This window comes from Macaca mulatta, chromosome 1 (assembly GCF_049350105.2).
Source record: "Macaca mulatta isolate MMU2019108-1 chromosome 1, T2T-MMU8v2.0, whole genome shotgun sequence".
Lineage (NCBI taxonomy): Eukaryota > Metazoa > Chordata > Mammalia > Primates > Cercopithecidae > Macaca > Macaca mulatta.
Window position 1 is genome coordinate 62,823,244 of NC_133406.1, and position 17,913 is coordinate 62,841,156.

General features: G+C 51.5%; 1 protein-coding gene across 11 annotated transcripts in view; it reads left to right on the top strand.

Moving 5' to 3' along the window:
• CNTN2 (contactin 2) overlaps positions 1-17,913 on the top strand; it is a 40,970-nt gene that overhangs the window by 20,585 nt on the left and 2,472 nt on the right. For 2 of the 11 annotated variants that reach the window (XM_077995505.1, XM_077995589.1), the window contains exons 12-24: positions 614-764; positions 878-1,005; positions 1,343-1,518; positions 2,046-2,166; positions 2,697-2,855; positions 3,350-3,499; positions 5,751-5,821; positions 6,084-6,318; positions 6,679-6,791; positions 8,195-8,381; positions 8,735-8,847; positions 9,320-9,488; positions 9,908-11,203. In XM_077995505.1, coding sequence (XP_077851631.1) covers positions 614-764; positions 878-1,005; positions 1,343-1,518; positions 2,046-2,166; positions 2,697-2,855; positions 3,350-3,499; positions 5,751-5,821; positions 6,084-6,318; positions 6,679-6,791; positions 8,195-8,381; positions 8,735-8,847; positions 9,320-9,488; positions 9,908-10,017 — 1,883 coding nt within the window. In that variant the 3' untranslated portion in view covers positions 10,018-11,203. 11 annotated transcript variants of the gene reach the window in all.

A 17,913-nucleotide genomic window follows, 5' to 3' on the forward strand; every position in this document is an offset into this window, starting at 1 on the left:
ATGGGCGTGAGATGGGCCTGTTAGATGGGGTGGTCAGAGAAGTCTTCTATGAGGAAGTCCCATTTAGGCTGTGACCTGAATGTTAAGGAGCCAGCCGCGTGAAGATCTGGGGAATTTCCAGGCAAGATTTACAGCAAGTGCAAAGGTCTGGAGGCAGGAAAAGACTTCACAACTTCAAAAGAGAGAGGGGAAAAAAAAAAAGGCTAGGTGATTGGAACATAATGAGTGGGAGAGAGAGTGGAGCAAGATGTGATTGGAAAGATGGAGACTTATTTGTGAAGAGCCGGGCTCCAGAGTGTGAGTTGAAAAAGCTGTTCATTCCTCGCTGGGTGGAGAAAAAATTGTAGGAGGAACGCGCAGAAACAGGAAGACTGAAGTGGGGTGGCGGCGGCGGGGGGGTTGAGGGGCGGGGGGCTGGGGAGGACGGTGTTGTCAATAGTCCAGGCAGGAGATTTGATAGCTTAGGCCAGAGAAAAAAGGGCTTGGTTCTGAAAGAATTCTGGAAGAGGTGCTGGTAGGAGTCACTCATGAGGTGGCCTCAAAGGGCAGGCCAAGTAACGTCTTCATCAAGGGTGACAGTACTTTTCTCTGTGGCTCTCCCCTTTCCTTCCAGCACTCGCCCCTGACTTCAGGCTGAATCCTGTGAGGCGTCTGATCCCTGCAGCCCGCGGGGGAGAGATCGTTATCCCCTGCCAGCCCCGGGCAGCTCCAAAGGCCGTGGTGCTTTGGAGCAAAGGCACGGAGATTTTGGTCAACAGCAGCAGGTACCACCCACACCCCACCCTGCACAGTTCCTGCTCCTCCTCGTTAGAACGCTAATTCCCCTCCTGTGACAACCGTCCCTGAGTTGGGCACATCTGCTTTGTCCTTGCCACAGAGTGACTGTAACTCCAGATGGCACCTTGATCATAAGAAACATCAGTCGGTCAGATGAAGGCAAATACACCTGCTTTGCTGAGAACTTCATGGGCAAAGCCAACAGCACTGGAATCCTGTCTGTGCGAGGTGAGGGCTGCCATGTGGGTAGGCCGGGGACTCAGCCTCCTCAGGGTACTGTCCTCCCCGTCATCCTGCTCCTGTGTCCCACATTGCTCCTAGTTTGGTGTCGAGGCCACCCCCGGATTCAGTTTCGCTTGGGACCACCCCCTGGCCACCATCGAGACTCCGGTCATGCCTCCCTGCCTGCCACACACTCATGCAGTCCTGGGCAGTTGGGACATGTGGGTCACACCGCCTCTTCTTTTTGCTGGGCCTTAGGACAGAGCCTCTCAGCCTGCCCTGCGGACCCTGCCTGTGCCCATTTCCTCCCCCATCCACCCAGGGGCCTTGTTTTACTTGGCAGATGCAACTAAGATCACCCTAGCACCCTCGAGTGCCGACATCAACTTGGGTGACAACCTGACCCTACAGTGCCATGCCTCCCACGACCCCACCATGGACCTCACGTTCACCTGGACCCTGGACGACTTCCCCATCGACTTTGATAAGCCCGGAGGGCACTACCGGAGAACCAATGTGGTGAGGCCTACGGCCAGAGCCCCATGGCTTCTCCCTCTTTCCAGAGAGACAGGGGCCCCAGGATGTCCTTAGCCATCCCCACCTTTAAGTTCCCCATAGCCTAAGCGTCCCCCATTCCCTCAGGCCCACGCATGGCAAACTCATCCTTGGATGAATAGCCGTCCTTCCTGGATTCCACCCAGGGACCATGCATATAGGAGAGGGTTAGGGACAAACCTGGAATTGTGGGCAGCCACCAAGACACTCCCACTACTGTTCTTGTTGGCCTGCCCCCTAGGGCAAATGACATTATTAATGTGGACAGTCATTGACTGTCTCCTGAAACAAACTTTGTTGTTTAGTCCCCAGTGGTTCTAAGTGATGAGTCGTGATTCCTCCCATTGAACAGACAGGAAAACTGAGATCCAGCGGGGTCCATGGATGTCACGGAGTAGGGGACTCCCAAGCTCTGCCTCATGTCTCATAGCCTGCTGCACTGGTCAGGGCCGGTGCTCTGACCTGCCGCCCCTAACTGTCCCCATGTGCAGAAGGAGACCATTGGGGATCTGACCATCCTGAATGCCCAGCTGCGCCATGGGGGGAAGTACACGTGCATGGCCCAGACAGTGGTGGACAGCGCATCCAAGGAGGCCACAGTCCTGGTCCGAGGTGAGGGGTTTCCCACTTCTACTCCTACCCTAACTCCCTTAAAGCCCAGCTGGGCTGTTCTGACCTGCTCGCCCCATCTCCCCTCCCCTCCCTCAAAGCTGTAGGGAAGGGCTTCTGGCGGAACTCCTGTGAGCTGGATATATCCTGCGGTTCTTCACAGGACCTAAATGATCAGGACATTTTTCTTCCAAGGCCAAAGTTTAAAAAATCCACTCCTAAACACATCCCAAGATAGGAGTGCTTTACTGAGCCCTGAAGTTTTCAAAGCCTAGTGCTGGGAAATCTATGCACCTCTCCACGTGACAGCCTCTGTGAGGCCCCCAGCCTTGAGACACATCCCTCCACCCTCCAACTGGCACCCGCCCCAACTGCCCACATCCCTTGCCGGCGCTCCCTCCTGGGTGTGTGTTCACTGCGCCCTCTGCTGACCTGTCTCGGTACTGTACCAGCTCAAGCCTGGCTGGGAGGAGGTTGGCTCAAATTGGAAGCTGCCCAATTCTGACCCACTGTGCTCTGACCTCTTGGTGCAGGTCCGCCGGGTCCCCCAGGAGGCGTGGTGGTGAGGGACATTGGCGACACCACCATCCAGCTCAGCTGGAGCCGTGGCTTCGACAACCACAGTCCCATTGCTAAGTACACCCTGCAAGCTCGCACTCCACCTGCAGGGAAGTGGAAGCAGGTTCGGACCAGTAAGTGTGACCCCACCCGGGTCAGTGCTGATAAGGCTTGGCTGGGTGTAGGAGGTAGAAAGGGTCAAGGGTTGGGGATCAGGGGTCTGAGGGCCAGGGCTGAGCCTGGAGCTTCCAAGAGGGACAAGCTTTGCCCTCTGCCAGCAGAGAGCATGCAGGCAGGCAGCAAGACAGTCACATAGGAAGCAGGACAGTCGGGAAAGAGTTAGAAGAGGAGGCGCTTGGTCTGTGCCCTTGAAGAATTGGTAGGATTGTTACTGGAGCAATGAAAACATTCGTAGGGGCGTGGGGGTGCACACAGCAGTAGCAGAGGTACCAAGATAGGGAAATTGAGTAGTTTTTCAATAATTTCTGAAAAAGGTACTGAGTGCTTAGTATATGGCAAGTACCGAAGTGAGGGCTGGGTAGATAAGTGGTGATTCAGGCCAGTGCCTGCCCTCTGCATCCAGATGAATAAGCAAATGCTGGAACATGGACTCCCTGGTGCCTTGCAGATCCTGCAAACATCGAGGGCAATGCCGAGACTGCACAGGTGCTGGGCCTCACCCCCTGGATGGACTATGAGTTCCGGGTCATAGCCAGCAACATTCTGGGCACTGGGGAGCCTAGTGGGCCCTCCAGCAAAATCCGGACCAAGGAAGCAGGTGAGAGTCCTGTGTGTCCCAGAGAACTATCATCAGGACAGAGACCCTGGCACCACTTATAGGAAGTGCCACGCCAGCCGCAGTTATGCTGAGTTCCAGCCCTGCTCACAGGCTTCAGACTCTCACAAAACAGACAAGGACAGAACACCAAGTTGGGACCAGGCCCACTGTATGGACAAATCATCTAGTCTAAACTCCTCATTTAAAAACTGATCAACCTTACAACTGCATGCGCATCTATAATTTTTTTAAGTTTAATTTTTTAAAGTGGAAAAACCAAAGTTCGGAGAACAGTCACATTGACATAGCTTGGACTTGAACCCAGGACCACGGGGTGGTAGACAGATGTCCTCCTGGAAAAGTATGCACTACAGAAATCAGTTAATGCTGGCTGGGCAAGGTAGTTCACGCTTGTAATCCCAGCACTTTGGGAGGTGGAGGAGGGCAGATCACCTGAGGTCAGGAGTTCGAGACCAGCCTGGCCAACATGGTGAAACCCCATCTCTACTAAAAATACAAAAATTAGCCAGGCGTGGTGACACACACCTGTAAATCCCAACTACTCGAGAGGCTGAAGCAGGAGAATGGCTTGAACCCGGGAGGTGGAGGTTGCAGTGAGCCAAGATCGTGCCACTGCACTCCAGCCTGGGCGACAGAGCGAGACTCCATCTCAAAAAAAAAAAGAAAGAAAGAAAGAAAAAAGAAATCAGATGATGTGAAAGATGTGTGTGTGTGTGTGTGTGTGTGTGTGTGTGTGTGTGTGTGTGTGTGTGTTCTGTGCAGGGGGCTAGGGAAGCAGCCAGTGTCTCCAAGCCCTTTAGATGATTTCTTAGGGAGCAGATGGAATGAATAACCTGCCCACAACCCTCAGCAAAAAGCATGTGGGTGTCTTGAGTGGGGAAGGAGGGGGAGAAGAGAATCCGGGAGAGAGTGGGGGAGGCACAGGCTCCAGTCAGCATCTGCTGAGAGGCTCCTGCCCATCTCCAAGCCATTCGCAGGGGATGGCCTGGAATGAGAGCCCTGGGATCCTGGGACCAGGGGCATAGATTCAGGACCCTGCCTTCCCTCCTCTCACCTGCCCAGACCTGTTGCACTGGATGTGTAGTGAGGGTCCATCTTCTTGTCTCCCTGAAACATGTTCTCCTACATGCCCCAAACTAACTCTCCAGGCTTTGTTTGGAAAAACTCTCCTTTTTCCAGAAACACTCAACATTTTTAGCTGGTACCTCTCCTGAGTAAGAAATTCCAAAGGGAACACTTTCTTTGATTGATCCTGAACTTCTTGGAGGGTCAAATGTGGAGAAGTGAGGGGACTCCTTTATTCTATTAATAGTATCCCAGGAGCCGAGGAGCACAAAGACAGCTGTGAGGCAAAGGAAACATGACAGGCTTTAAAATCAGAAGGACTGAGATCAGATTCCACCTGTGTCATGTATTAGCAGTGTGACCCTAGGCAAGTTGATTAACTACTCTGGGTCTCAGTCTTTCCACCCTGAAAAGGGCAATAATAACACCCACCTCACAGGATCAAATGGCCAATGTGTTTAGGGGCCTCTTGCAAATTACAGGGCCCTAAACTATTGTCATCAGAAGCAAGTGAAAAATCTCCAGCTGCTGGTTTCTCTGTGAAAATATTTTGACCCCCAGCCAAGTTACTCTCTGCTAAGCTACAGGAGCTGATGAAATAAATTCGTGTTTTACTATCAGCCTTGTTTAATACTCGAGACAATTAGGAGATTAAATCTGCAATAAAAAGAAAAATAGTAATATATCACCCTGGAGCCCAAAAGTAGTTTGTTTTGTTTGTTTGTTTGCATTAACTGCAGTTTTGGGTTATTTATTCCCCTTATTTTAAAGCAAACGAGAGTTGGTCTCTGTGATTTAGTTTAAGTTGATGGAGTAAGGAGGACAATGATCGTGTGTGCATCATCCGCTCTATGCTAACCATCGTCCTGTTTAATTTCATTCTCATTACGGCCTCTGAGAGAAACATGATTATCTCCATGGAGAAGAAAATCAGAGGCACAGAAAGGTTAAGTAACTTGCCCAGGGAAACACAGCTAGTCATGGCAGAGGTGGGATTTGACTGCCTGACTCCAGAGCCTATGTTCAGAGGGACCATTGGAGGACAAACCCAGGGCCCAGTTTAAGGGGTTCCCCATCTTACGATGCTCTACAGGCACAGGCTCAGGGCTTTCCTTTTTTCCTTGCTCATTAACAAGCCGTATCCGTGTCTTTTGGCGCTTGACAGCGCCCTCGGTGGCACCCTCAGGACTCAGCGGAGGAGGTGGAGCCCCCGGAGAGCTCATTGTCAACTGGACGGTAAGCTGGAAGAGTCAGATGTCCTCCTCCTCTCCGACTCCTCTCCTGCTTGAGCAGTTGCAGAAAGGACCACTGCACAGCTCTGACTCAAATGCGGACAACTTCCTGTCCCCCTCCCACGCACCCGCTGCCCCTCACGCAAATCCACGCTGCAGGCGCAGGCGTCCAGGGCCGCCACTCTTGGCAAAGGTTGGGTGGGGCCAGGGAACGGGCAGGGACACGTGCTGCGGATCCTCGCCCATGCCACGCTCTTGCCCCTCAGCCCATGTCACGGGAGTACCAGAACGGAGACGGCTTCGGCTACCTGCTGTCCTTCCGCAGGCAGGGCAGCACTCACTGGCAGACCGCCCGGGTGCCTGGCGCCGATGCCCAGTACTTCGTCTACAGCAACGAGAGCGTCCGGCCCTACACACCCTTTGAGGTCAAGATCCGCAGCTACAACCGCCGCGGGGAGGGGCCGGAGAGCCTCACTGCACTCGTGTACTCCGCCGAGGAAGGTGGGCTGCCCCGGGCCCACTTCTCGTCCCTACCCCAGCCACTTGTCCACAGGAGTGTGGGGTGGGAGGATGCTACTCATCTCTCGGCTCAGTTCCATAGGAGAAGGTTGAGAGGACACTTGGGTTCCACACCCCTGGCCTCACTTCCAGCTCTTGCTACCTTGTCTCCCTTCGGGGTTAGGAAAAGGGAGGCTCTCTGGGAAGAGAAGTGGGCCCTGGAGCATTGCTTGGGGGGCTCCCACTTGGCCTTCATCCTGAGCCCTGGGCTTTCCTCCAAAATCTTAAGCAAAGGCAATCCTGGTTGGGGGGTGCCCCAGGGGGTGTCCTGGGAATCCAAACCCATTCTGTATCGGTCCCCAGAGCCCAGGGTGGCCCCTACCAAGGTCTGGGCCAAAGGGGTCTCATCCTCAGAGATGAACGTGACCTGGGAACCCGTGCAGCAGGACATGAATGGTATCCTCCTGGGGTATGAGGTGAGCACCAACCTGGGGCTTGGGAGAGGAAGGGGTGCTGGGGCTTCAAAGCCAGGTGGGAACAACTCACAGCTTACTAATCATTCCTCCTGGCATCCCTGGTTCACTGACATGGCAAACTGAGCATCCAGTCTATGCAGCACTGTGGATGCAAATTTCACTAAGACCCCGTGGCAGGCCAGGCGCCGTGGCTCGTGCCTGTAATCCCAGCACTTTGGGAGGCTGAGGCAGTGGATCTTGAGAACAGTCTGGCCAACATGGTGAAACCCTGCCTCTACTAAAAATACAAAAAATTAGCTGGGTGTGGTGGCCCATGCCTGTAACCCCAGCTACTCAGGAGGCTGAGGCAGGAGAATCGCTTGAGTTCAGGAGGCAGAGGTTGCAGTGAGCTGAGATTGCGCCACTGCACTCCAGCCTGGGCGACAGAGTGAGACTCCATCTAAAAAATAAATAAATAAATAAATAAAATTTTAAAAACCATGGCTTATGCCCATTGGGGAAGACAGACCCTGGAGGCAGCCTTAAAGTAAATGCTTGGCTAGAGCCAGCACTGGAAGCTGGGAGGGTAGAGGGAATGGGTTCTGGGAAGGGGCATGGCCTGCCCCTTTCATGCCAGAGCCCATTCAGACTGCCCTATCCAGGGCTGCACAGAGAACAGCCTGAGCCACTCTATGGACCGTTGAACATCCTATCCCGGGGGAACTTGGGGCCCAGCAGTCTGGCCTGAGTACTGGGTCCACTGAGAACTCCACATAGGGGTACCTGTGGAGCAGATGGAAAGTGAGAGGAAGAAAGAGGGAGAGAAAGAAGGAAAAGCAAGAAAGAATCATCAGGCTGGGCCTACTAGTGATAGCACAAGTTCATTCCAGTAGAGTACTCTAGATTTCAGCACAATAGCTTAGGCAAGCCACAGTGTGGAGATAAGTCCAAACTCTGCCCTTGATTTGAAAGCATGTTTAGCAGGTCTTCATGCTATGATTACCATGAAAATGGGTTTGCATGTATTAGGCAGCCTTCAGAAGCTTGCTTGGGGCCGGGGGACTACTTTGTAGTACAAATAAGCATTTTCTATCCCTTAGCAGAATGCCCTCAGTGGCCTCCCCAAGTTGTTGAAATGAGATGGGTTCCAGCAGGCCATTGCTAGGTTGAGCCTGTGCCACTGGCTCCCTCCCTGGCCCACGTCTTGAGCACTTTCCTTGAACCAGGCACCAACAGACAGCAGGGGACTCACACCCACACGGCCCTGCTCTCTGGGTGCTCATGATCTAGTGTCCAGGTTCTGAGGCCTGAGTCTGGGTCACAAGGACCAGGATGAGCAAGAGAGGAACAGAATATGGGGGGCCGGGGCAGCCCTGAGATCCTGGGCTTGACTATTACCCCTTGGGTACCCCCGCCTCCTTCAGATCCGCTACTGGAAAGCTGGGGACAAAGAAGCAGCCGCGGACCGAGTGAGGACAGCAGGGCTGGACACCAGTGCCCGAGTCAGCGGCCTGCACCCCAACACCAAGTACCATGTGACTGTGAGGGCCTACAACCGGGCTGGCACTGGACCTGCCAGCCCTTCTGCCAATGCCACAACCATGAAACCCCGTGAGTCTCTCTGCCTGGGGTGGGGGTAGGGGAATATGTTGGAGGGTGGGTGCCTCTGGGATCACTTTTTCCCCAATGGTAAGACAAATGCTCTAGCCCACCAGCTCTGGGCTGGACAGAAATTAGACAGTGAGCCTAATGGAAATAAGAGAATGGAATTCATGACCTCTGAAGCATCTCACACTTCTCCAACCTTTGGATTTTCAGGGGCTTTGTTTCGTGGGCATGGGTGACAGAATGTGCTGGGTGTAACTGCTAGAGGCAAACATCCAGAGAAGGGCTGGCTAAAGGTGAGAGGGTGCGGGGTGCCAGGGAAACGTTTGGACATCTCTCCAATTCTTCCTCTGTGGCAGCTCCGCGGCGACCTCCTGGCAACATCTCCTGGACTTTCTCAAGCTCCAGTCTTAGCATTAAGTGGGACCCTGTGGTTCCTTTCCGAAATGAGTCTGCAGTCACCGGCTATAAGGTGAGGAAGGGATCAGCTAGGCCCAGAATGGGAAGGAACAGCTCCTCTGTGTTTCCAGTGAACATAAGCAGCAACAATTTATAACAAGAGGCATCTGAGTGAGACATAAGCAAAGGGTTTGTGACTGTGAGAATGAAATTCATGAACGATTCTCTCGGTAACTTGCAGTAGGAACTATAAAAACAGGGGCAGATGGTGTCACTGCAGAAAGGCAGAGTTCACAGGGGCAGTGATGGACTATGGGGATGGAGTATGGGGGTTCTCCTAGCTTCAGGAGTCTACAGAAACAGTTCAGTGGCCTGCAAGCTTTCCTCCCACCAATGAGGAGCTTTGTCAATGGGGAGGAGGGGTGAGGAGGCTGGACCGCAAGGGCCCAGAACCATCGGGGCTCCTCTTAGTACCTAAAGCTGGGGAGGACTAAACGATCAGCCCTGGTGTCAGGAAACTCCACCTGGAAACCTCCTTCCCACAGATGCTGTACCAGAATGACTTACACCTGACTCCCACACTCCACCTCACCAGCAAGAACTGGATAGAAATCCCAGTGCCTGAAGACATTGGCCATGCCCTGGTACAAATTCGGACCACAGGGCCTGGAGGGGATGGGATCCCTGCAGAAGTCCACATCGTGAGGAATGGAGGTGCTGCCCCTGCCCTGCCCTTATCCCCTCGAGAGGATCAGGGTCCACCCAGATGCCTGAGGGGATCATTCCCACCCCAGGCCAACTCCAATCTCGACCCACAAGGGAAAGTGGAAGGCAGGGAGGAACCAAGTACAAAGTAGTCCTAGAATTGCTCGCCACCACCTTTCTACCCACCCTGCAAACCATCCCCGAGGGCCAGGGAAGGGAGCAGGGTGCAGGGGGAGGCTGAAAACCAATCAGCAAAAGCAAAGGGTCTACAAAACACTGTAGGAGTCGGGCTGAGAAGAACACCCAGCCGTCCACTCCCAGGCCTGCAGCTGGCCCTGTGAGTCTCCTTAGGAAAGGTCTCAATCTTGCCACAAGGGTGGGGCTAGGGTAGTCCCTGGCCCAGCTGACTCAGCTTGTGCTGGTTTCAGGCACAAGCATGATGGTGGAGAACCTGGCAGTCCGCCCAGCACCACACCCTGGCGCCATCGTTTCCCACTCCGTGGCGATGCTCATCCTCATAGGCTCCCTGGAGCTCTGATCCTGGCACCCCTCCCTCTGCACCGCAGCTGGACGCCACCTCCGATGGACACAGCCAGCCGGCCCCTTCCTGCTGCCAAGGTGGCCTGACACTGTGCCAGAGAGTGGCTAGTTTTAAATACCTACTTTAAAACAGTGCCCTTTTTGTAGGAGGTAGGATATTTTATATTCTGCCGCAGGACAGAGCCCACGCAAGGATTTTCTTTAAATCGAGAGGCACCAGGCAGTAACTTCCATGATGACACTGATGCCTATACCTGAGCTCTAGGCTGCCCAGAGGGAAGGAACAGGCCCATGGGAAGAAGGGGGTTTAAAAACGTGTCTTCAACTCAGCAGAGATGGCACTCTGGGACCCTATATGGACTCCACCACTTGAGAGCAGTCCTAGGCCCAGCGGGAACACCAGACATGAACAGGCTGAAGAACTGGGGCGAAGTGCACACCTCACCGTCCTTCAGTCTAAGGAGAAGGGCAAGCCCTGGGACCAAGAACTCTCCTACCTTCTCCCTTGAGCAGCAGCAAGGACCCTGACGCTGTCCCTGATGATTCCCTAGGGGCTCCTGCCTGCCCTAGCGGCTGAGAACCAGCACCCCGATGCCTGAGGCTGGGAGCCTGAGCCCCTTCAGCTTTGAGGGGGTGATACTGCTTGGGGTGGGAGCTAAAAAGAGTTGAGAGGCCCTTGGTGGAAAGGGGCACCAGACTTGGTCTGAGATAGTCACAACCCAGGTGACATTGCCTTCTCAGCCAACACTGCCAACCTGACCCTGTCATCCCCAGATTGACAGCGCCACTTCAGGTGGCTGGGTGACTAAAGGGCTTGTCTTGGTGGGGTCTCCCATCCCTCCAAGACCCATCCTGCACAGTCCCTCCAGGGTTGGGGCAGGAGATGGCCAATCATGCGCCCACCTCTCCCTCCAGCGCTGCCTGCAGTCAGCTCGGCTTCCCGACCTGCAGCCCCAGACTCTGCTCTCCCAGAACTGACTCACTCCTGCCTGGGAGGGGAATGCAGCATTCATGCTATGTATCCTGGAATTGGGAGGTTTCTGGGAAGGGCAGAGGATAAATGTGGCCCTGCCTGCTCCCAGGTATACCTAGGACCACCTGGCCAGATCCGCTCCCAGACGGCCTTGGACTGCTTGCATTTCCCTAGAGGAAAAGGGGTTAATAAATGGGCCATCCTTTCCTGAGCTCTGGGTATACTACCAGTCATGGAACATCGGAGCTGGAAGAGGCCTTAGAGCTCAGCTTCTTCAAGTCCCTCACTTTACAGATGAGGAAATGGAGGTGGTCCAGAGAGGGTCTGGGATTCCCAAGGTCACACAGCCCGGAAGAGATGGGGCTGGGTTAAGAACTCGAGTCTCCCACCTTTCTGTTCAAGACTGTTTGTCTACCCAGAGGAAGGAGGCACTGCTGAATGGCTATGGCCTGGCTAAGAAGGTGGTTAGAGTCAGTAGGGTATGAAAATTCTTCAAGGGGTTCGGATTGGTGATCATGGGAACTGGCATGGCTGGGTTCCAGTCCAAAGTGTGGCAGAGCTTCTACTGAACATGCAGTGCTGACTTGAAGCTCCCTGTCCACCTCGCTCTTGCCCCAAGAAAAGAGGCCAAAGCAAAAGCAGATTCCCTAGGCAAGAGCAGCAGCACAACCAGGAAACCCCAAAGCCCGTTCTCCGACAGGTGGCCCTTCACAGGGGGCAGTAGGACAGGCATCTTGAAGGGCATATGTCCTCTGAAGCTCCGAGCCTGTTTTCTGTAATTTACAGTTAGAGCTCTATTTTGTTATGGTTTTTTAAACTTTTAAGTCCTGCTCTATTTTCCTGGGCAGGTTTATGTTGATGTTTACCCACTACAATTTTTTAAAAATACAAGCTCACATGCCTTTTCCCTGCCAGACCAAACCCCCACTGCACCCTACCCACCCACCCCCCGCCCAGGGCAGCTTTCCTGGAGCTGGCTAATCAAAGCCTCCTCACCTCTTCCCAACCCTTACAAGCAAGGGTGCTAGGAGCTCAGCTGTATGACCATTCTCCCTGACAGGGAGTCCAAACTTGGCCTAGCATCCCTCCTGGCCCCCCTCTGGCCATGACTTGGCCTGTGCCTGGTTCTCTATCAGAAAGGGGATGCTGAACAAAACCTCCTTCTAAGTTTTATCCAATTCCTTCCTCATTGCCTCGGGCTGCGTCAGGGGAAGCAGGGGATAGGTGTCCAGTTGCTGGGCCGAGGGAGGAGCTGGTTTGGAACAGGACCTAACCAGTGAAGCTGGAGGCTACAGCCCCTAAACTTGCTTGAGGCCAACGATACTTACTCACAACTAAGTACCTTAATGCTAATGAGGTCCACTAAAAAGGGGAGGAAGGCAGACCTCCTAGGAGACCCACGAAGGGTTTTTAACCAGGGAAAGCTGAGCCCCAGGAAAACCTAACCACTGTGCAGGCAGAATTTGGGGGATAGAACCGACAATAAAATAGATGTTCCTGCAGCCTGAGATTTCAGGTAGAGGACTAAGGTTTAATAAGACAATAGGTGACCTGAGGACATGCAAGCTTGTAAAATGCAACAGCCTCCTGCTAGAGTGACTTGTACATGAGCTTGCTTGCAGAAGACTAGATTAGATGCTTCTCAGAGTCCCCTCCTGCCCAGGGGTTCTCTGATTTTCATGTTCTCTGCCCAGATGGGCTGGGGGAGTTGACGATGTGCTTATTTTCACTGTGATCATGAGACCACGGTTCTGGGTTATCTCCTTTCACACATCAAGCCCCAGAGGCGGCGGCAAGAGGAACAGCCACAGACAAGTACTTTACCCCACAGCTTAGTGGCCAGTAAACACCTTGGGGAGTAGGGACAGGAACAACCTATAGGCACCTCTTCAGGGCCCAGGGAGACAAGTGCCCTCTATTCTGCATACATTTGGGCTCCCCTTACAGAGCCCTTTGCCCTGGCTCCGTGGTCCTTGTTGCTCTAACAGTCCAGATGAACACCCAGCCTCGGGGGGAAGGCAGCTCTCTCCAGACGGAGTCTCAGGGGCCAGCAAGATCAGGTTATCTGCTTTCATTCAGGGCAGCAAATGATACAGATGGTGCCAGGGAGTGGCAAGGCCATGGGGGTAGTGGGGGGTGTCTTCTTCTTTTCATAAAGTAACAACAGATGAGACTGAGGTTAGACATCAGAAAAAAAACCTCTGGAATGACCTTCCTCATTCCAGGAGGCCCTGCAATAAGGAAGACGCTTCTTTTTGAGGGACCTTTGAGGAATTCTGGCAGCTGTTGACATGGGGTCTAGGATAAGGTGAAGCTGTGACTGGAGGAGTAGGAGATGCTCCAAGTGTCCATCCAGAGATGAGACTCTTAGAATCAAAGTGTTCGGCCCAGGAAGTCTTGGAGATCCCACCTGCTGTGGCCCCGCACCTTAGGGGAAGCCATTAAGGGGGCTCATCCAGGAATTCTGGTTATAGCCCAGTGCTTACCCAGCCTCTTTAGGGCAGCCCCCAGGGCCGGCCAGCCTGTACTCTGGGCAAGAGCCCAAAATGGCTAAGAATGTTTGACTCCCTTAATCTCTTCCCCAGCTACACAGGAATCTTTTCTCTGCCTGGTCTCAGAATGGGACTGCCAACCGGCTCGTCGGAGACGCAGTATCCTCAAACCTGTGGCCACTGGCAGGACAGTGGTGCTCTATCTCCCTGAGTGAGACCTATCCTAGGCTTCCTCCTGGATGTGATGGGGGCTGCCAGAGAGGCTCTTAGCATAAAAGGGATTAGAAGGGCATTTTTCTATGTGCCTCCAAAAAGCTCCATGGAAACAGGCACCTGGTAGCTGTGGGACACCGTGGACTTGTGTATATGGTCATAGGCTTTGGGAAGATAGGACATAAAGGAAAATGAGAGAAACAAAATGGGTCAGATAGCTTTGGCCAGAGCCCCAGGCAGCCTTTGGGGCCTATGACACTTAGTGCCCTTAGATGGGATACATCTTGCCTCAGCCCCAAGATTCCTCCAACTTACCCATCCCATCCAGGGCCTGCACAGCTTAGAGAGGCTCAGCTTGGCAAATGCTAAGGCTTCCTCGGACCACTGACTTGACTCAGTGTTTGTTAAAACTGAACCACTCCCACTGGCCTACTATTTCTCTCTTGTATTTCTTGTAATAGTAGTTATTTATTGATTCTGGTAGCAGGCAGTTCTTAAATAAAGATGGTTTCTCAACCTGTTGGGGCAGCTGGCACGAGCTGTGGGTGTTTTTATCATCAGGCTAAAGCATACCTCCTTGTCCTGTTCTGTCACTCCAGAGGCTTTTATCCAAGAATTTCTTTCACCCCTCACACAGTGAAATATAACGAAGTTACAACATACAGTCTATATTGCTTCATTCAGTCCCAGGAGGGGGGAAAAATTAGGCCAAGATCTCAAGGCAGGTCCAAGCAGAGCACAAGCAGGCATTTGGCTAGAATCGGTTGGCTTTACCTAATACAGTGGCAGTGAACAATGCTTATGAGATGGTACTGCTTCAAGGTTCCCTCATTTTTAAGACATCTCTAAGGTGTTGACTCAATGGGCCCAAAGGAAAGTCTCCCTGCAGAGACGTTAATGATACATCTGGTGAGAACGAGGTTGCTGCCTCTACTCTTGGCTCACAGGAGCCACAAGGGTTTGAATTACTAGTCAGTTTCCAGCCACACTTTCTCACACATTCAATAACCATTTATCAAACTTTTTTTTTTTTTTTTTTTTAGACGGAGTTTCACTCTCGTCACCAAGGCTGGAGTGCAATGGCATAATCTCAGCTCACTACCACCTCTACTTCCTGGGTTCAAGCTATTCTCCTGCTTCAGCCTCCTGAGTAGCTGGGATTATAGACACATGCCAGCAAGCCTAGCTAATTTTTTTAGTAGAGACAGGGTTTCACCATGTTGGCCAAGCTGGTCTTGAACTCCTGACCTCAGGTGATCCACCCACTTCAGCCTCCCAAAGTGCTGGGATTACAGGTGCCTGGCCTATCAAACTTTTATTACAGATGAAGATGTGTGTGAAGATACACTTGCACGGCTCTGTGTTTTGAGCCTTTCAGTGCAAAGCAAGTAGGGTTCCATGCTGACTATACCCCCAGCTTTTTTCAGGGAAGAGGGAGATAGTGAGTGGAGGCCCCAGTACTCATTAGCTGTGTGCCCGGAAGCCCAGGCTGACAGCAAGCCTCCAGAAGGGGCCTGTACGGACACCAGTATGGTATCACAAAAGGGTCATCTCTTCCACTTTGCCCCCGAAGGGGATGTGGGAACACCAGCCACTCTAAATCCCAAATATTAGTCCAGTCAGCATCTCCTTGAGCCTGCAATGGTAGATTACCTGCACAGAATTCAACAGCTTTTGCTTTACTAACACAACTGGGCATCTTTTATTCTCTTCTCTGCTCAATCCCTTCACATCCTTGGAGTCAAAACTCAAGAGCCCAATGCAGAGGGTTATAATGCCAGAGCTGTGCAAGAGTCCATCTCATACTTGACTACTGGCTGCAACAGAGGACTGGAAAAGTTATTTAGCTCTTCTTGGGTCTCAGTCTCTCCATCTGGAAAATGGGACTACCCATCAGTCCTCCTCCCTCCTCAGCGATGTCATGCTGAGTTCATTACGTATAAAGTAGGATATTGTTTCATGGTCTTCTAGTGTCAAGACTGCTTGCTTAAAGTACAGCAAGCTATCTCCTGAATGTCTCAGCAAGTTGTCCCGTACTGAATGCTTCATCAATAATATTCCTGAACTCATGTCCAGTACTTCAGTTTACCTCACAGGATCTCACTGGATCCTCACAATCACCTATTTCAAAGATGATGTCCAGTAGCTCACTCCATTACACCATCAATAGCAGAACCAGGACCAGAACCCAGGTCTTCTGAAATCCATCCCCTCTGAAGTAGACAGAATGGGGGTAAGGGTGTGTGTAAAACGTTAAGATCTTTTTTAAGATAAGAGCAATAGTAAAATGACTCCCTATGCCTGGGCCTCAGTCAGTGGTTCTCAACCTTAGCTATACATCAGAACCACCTAACAACCTTAACAAAGATGCTCTGAACTCACGATACACATCTAGGACACTGAGACAGCCTAGGAGCAATGACTCCCCAACAGCAATGAGCACACCCAACACACAAACTTTGGTTTCTCAATGCTACTCCCCACACTAAGAGGAACCAGGGTTCCTTGGGGAAAGAGGACCAGATTCAGGTTTGGGGCAAGGAGAGTCCAAATGTGAACCTGATACCATGTTGAACTAGAAGCAAGAAAATGCTCAATGTCAAATAAAACCTCAGCAAAAGGGCAAAAGAGCTTGCCTGAGGGTACTTCTACTGGCCAAAATTGGGGACAATTTGAACATCAAGAAAACCAAACCCCCATTAACTGCAGTTTACTTATGCAACAATCCTGCACATGTACCCCTAAACCTAAAAAGTTAAAAGAGTAAATGATAATGGATTATATACAGTTCACTGAATAAGAAGAATCTATTGGAGACCTCAAAAATAAAAAGAGGGTAAAAAGAGTAAGCTCTTCTTTACAGAGAAATGCAGGCTAATATAGGTAAGATGAATGTAAAGAATTGCCAGTTTGCAGTCCCCAACGTGTAATGATGAACAAGGCAAAAACAATGGATGCCAAAATATGTGAACAGTTTTGGAGAGCCATATAATCATGAAGTATTACCCCACAGACTATGAATTACAAAGGGGAAAACACACACACACACACACAGTTTTGGAGAGCCATATAATCATGAAGTATTACCCCACAGACTATGAATTACAAAGGGGAAACACACACACACACACACACACACACACACACACACATCTGTGGTGAGATCTGCCATCCACCACCTTAACCAAACACACACACACACACACACACACACACACACACACACACACACACACACACACACACACACACACACACACACACACACACACACACATCTGTGGTGAGATCTGCCATCCACCACCTTAACCAAATGATCAAGCTTACTATCAATAGTGGGTCAACCTTGGCTGGGAGCAGTGGCTCACGCTTGTAATCCCAACATTTTGAGAGGCCAAGGCAGGCAGATCACCTGAGGTCAGGAGTTCGAGACCAGACTGGCCAACATGGGGAAACCCCATCTCTACTAAAAATACAAAAAAACTTGCCATTCTCCTGCCTCAGTCTTCCAAGTAGCTGGGACTACAGGCGCCCGCCACCACGCCCAGCTAAATTTTTGTACTTTTAGTAGAGACAGGATTTCACCGTGTAAGACAGAATGGTCTCGATCTTCTGACCTCGTGATCTGCCTGCCTCGGCCTCCCAAAGTGCTGGGATTACAGGCCTGAGCCACCCCATGCCCGGCCAGAAATTAATTTTCTTAGTGTGATAAAGATACTGTGGTTACAGAGGAGAACATCCTTATTAGGAGATGCATACATGGTTTAAGAGTAAAGAGTTGCAATGTCTGTGACTAGCTTTCAAATGGTTTAGCAAAATCAATCTATATTGAGAAAGATAATTGTGACAAAATGTTACTACCTGGTGAATTTTGGTAAAAGGTCTATGGATGGTCACCAAACATTTCTTTCAGCTTTTCTATGGGTTTGAAATTTTTACAAGTTAAAAGTAAAAGAAATAATAGAGATCCTCTGACCATAATTTAAACTGAGTTAGCAATGTCTGGATTAGAGCTCAAGAAACTTTATTTTTCACAAGATCATCCAGATGATTCTGACACATGTCTAGAGAATCACTGGTCTTTGGTTTCTGCTACCTCCTGTAGCCAGAGAAAAGTGAGAGGAAGAAAAAAGAAGTAGCTCAGCTGGTGGCCAAGAGCCTTTCCCTGATGGTTCCACAAGCCAATTATCTCAGACATGGTCCAAATGGCCTTAGA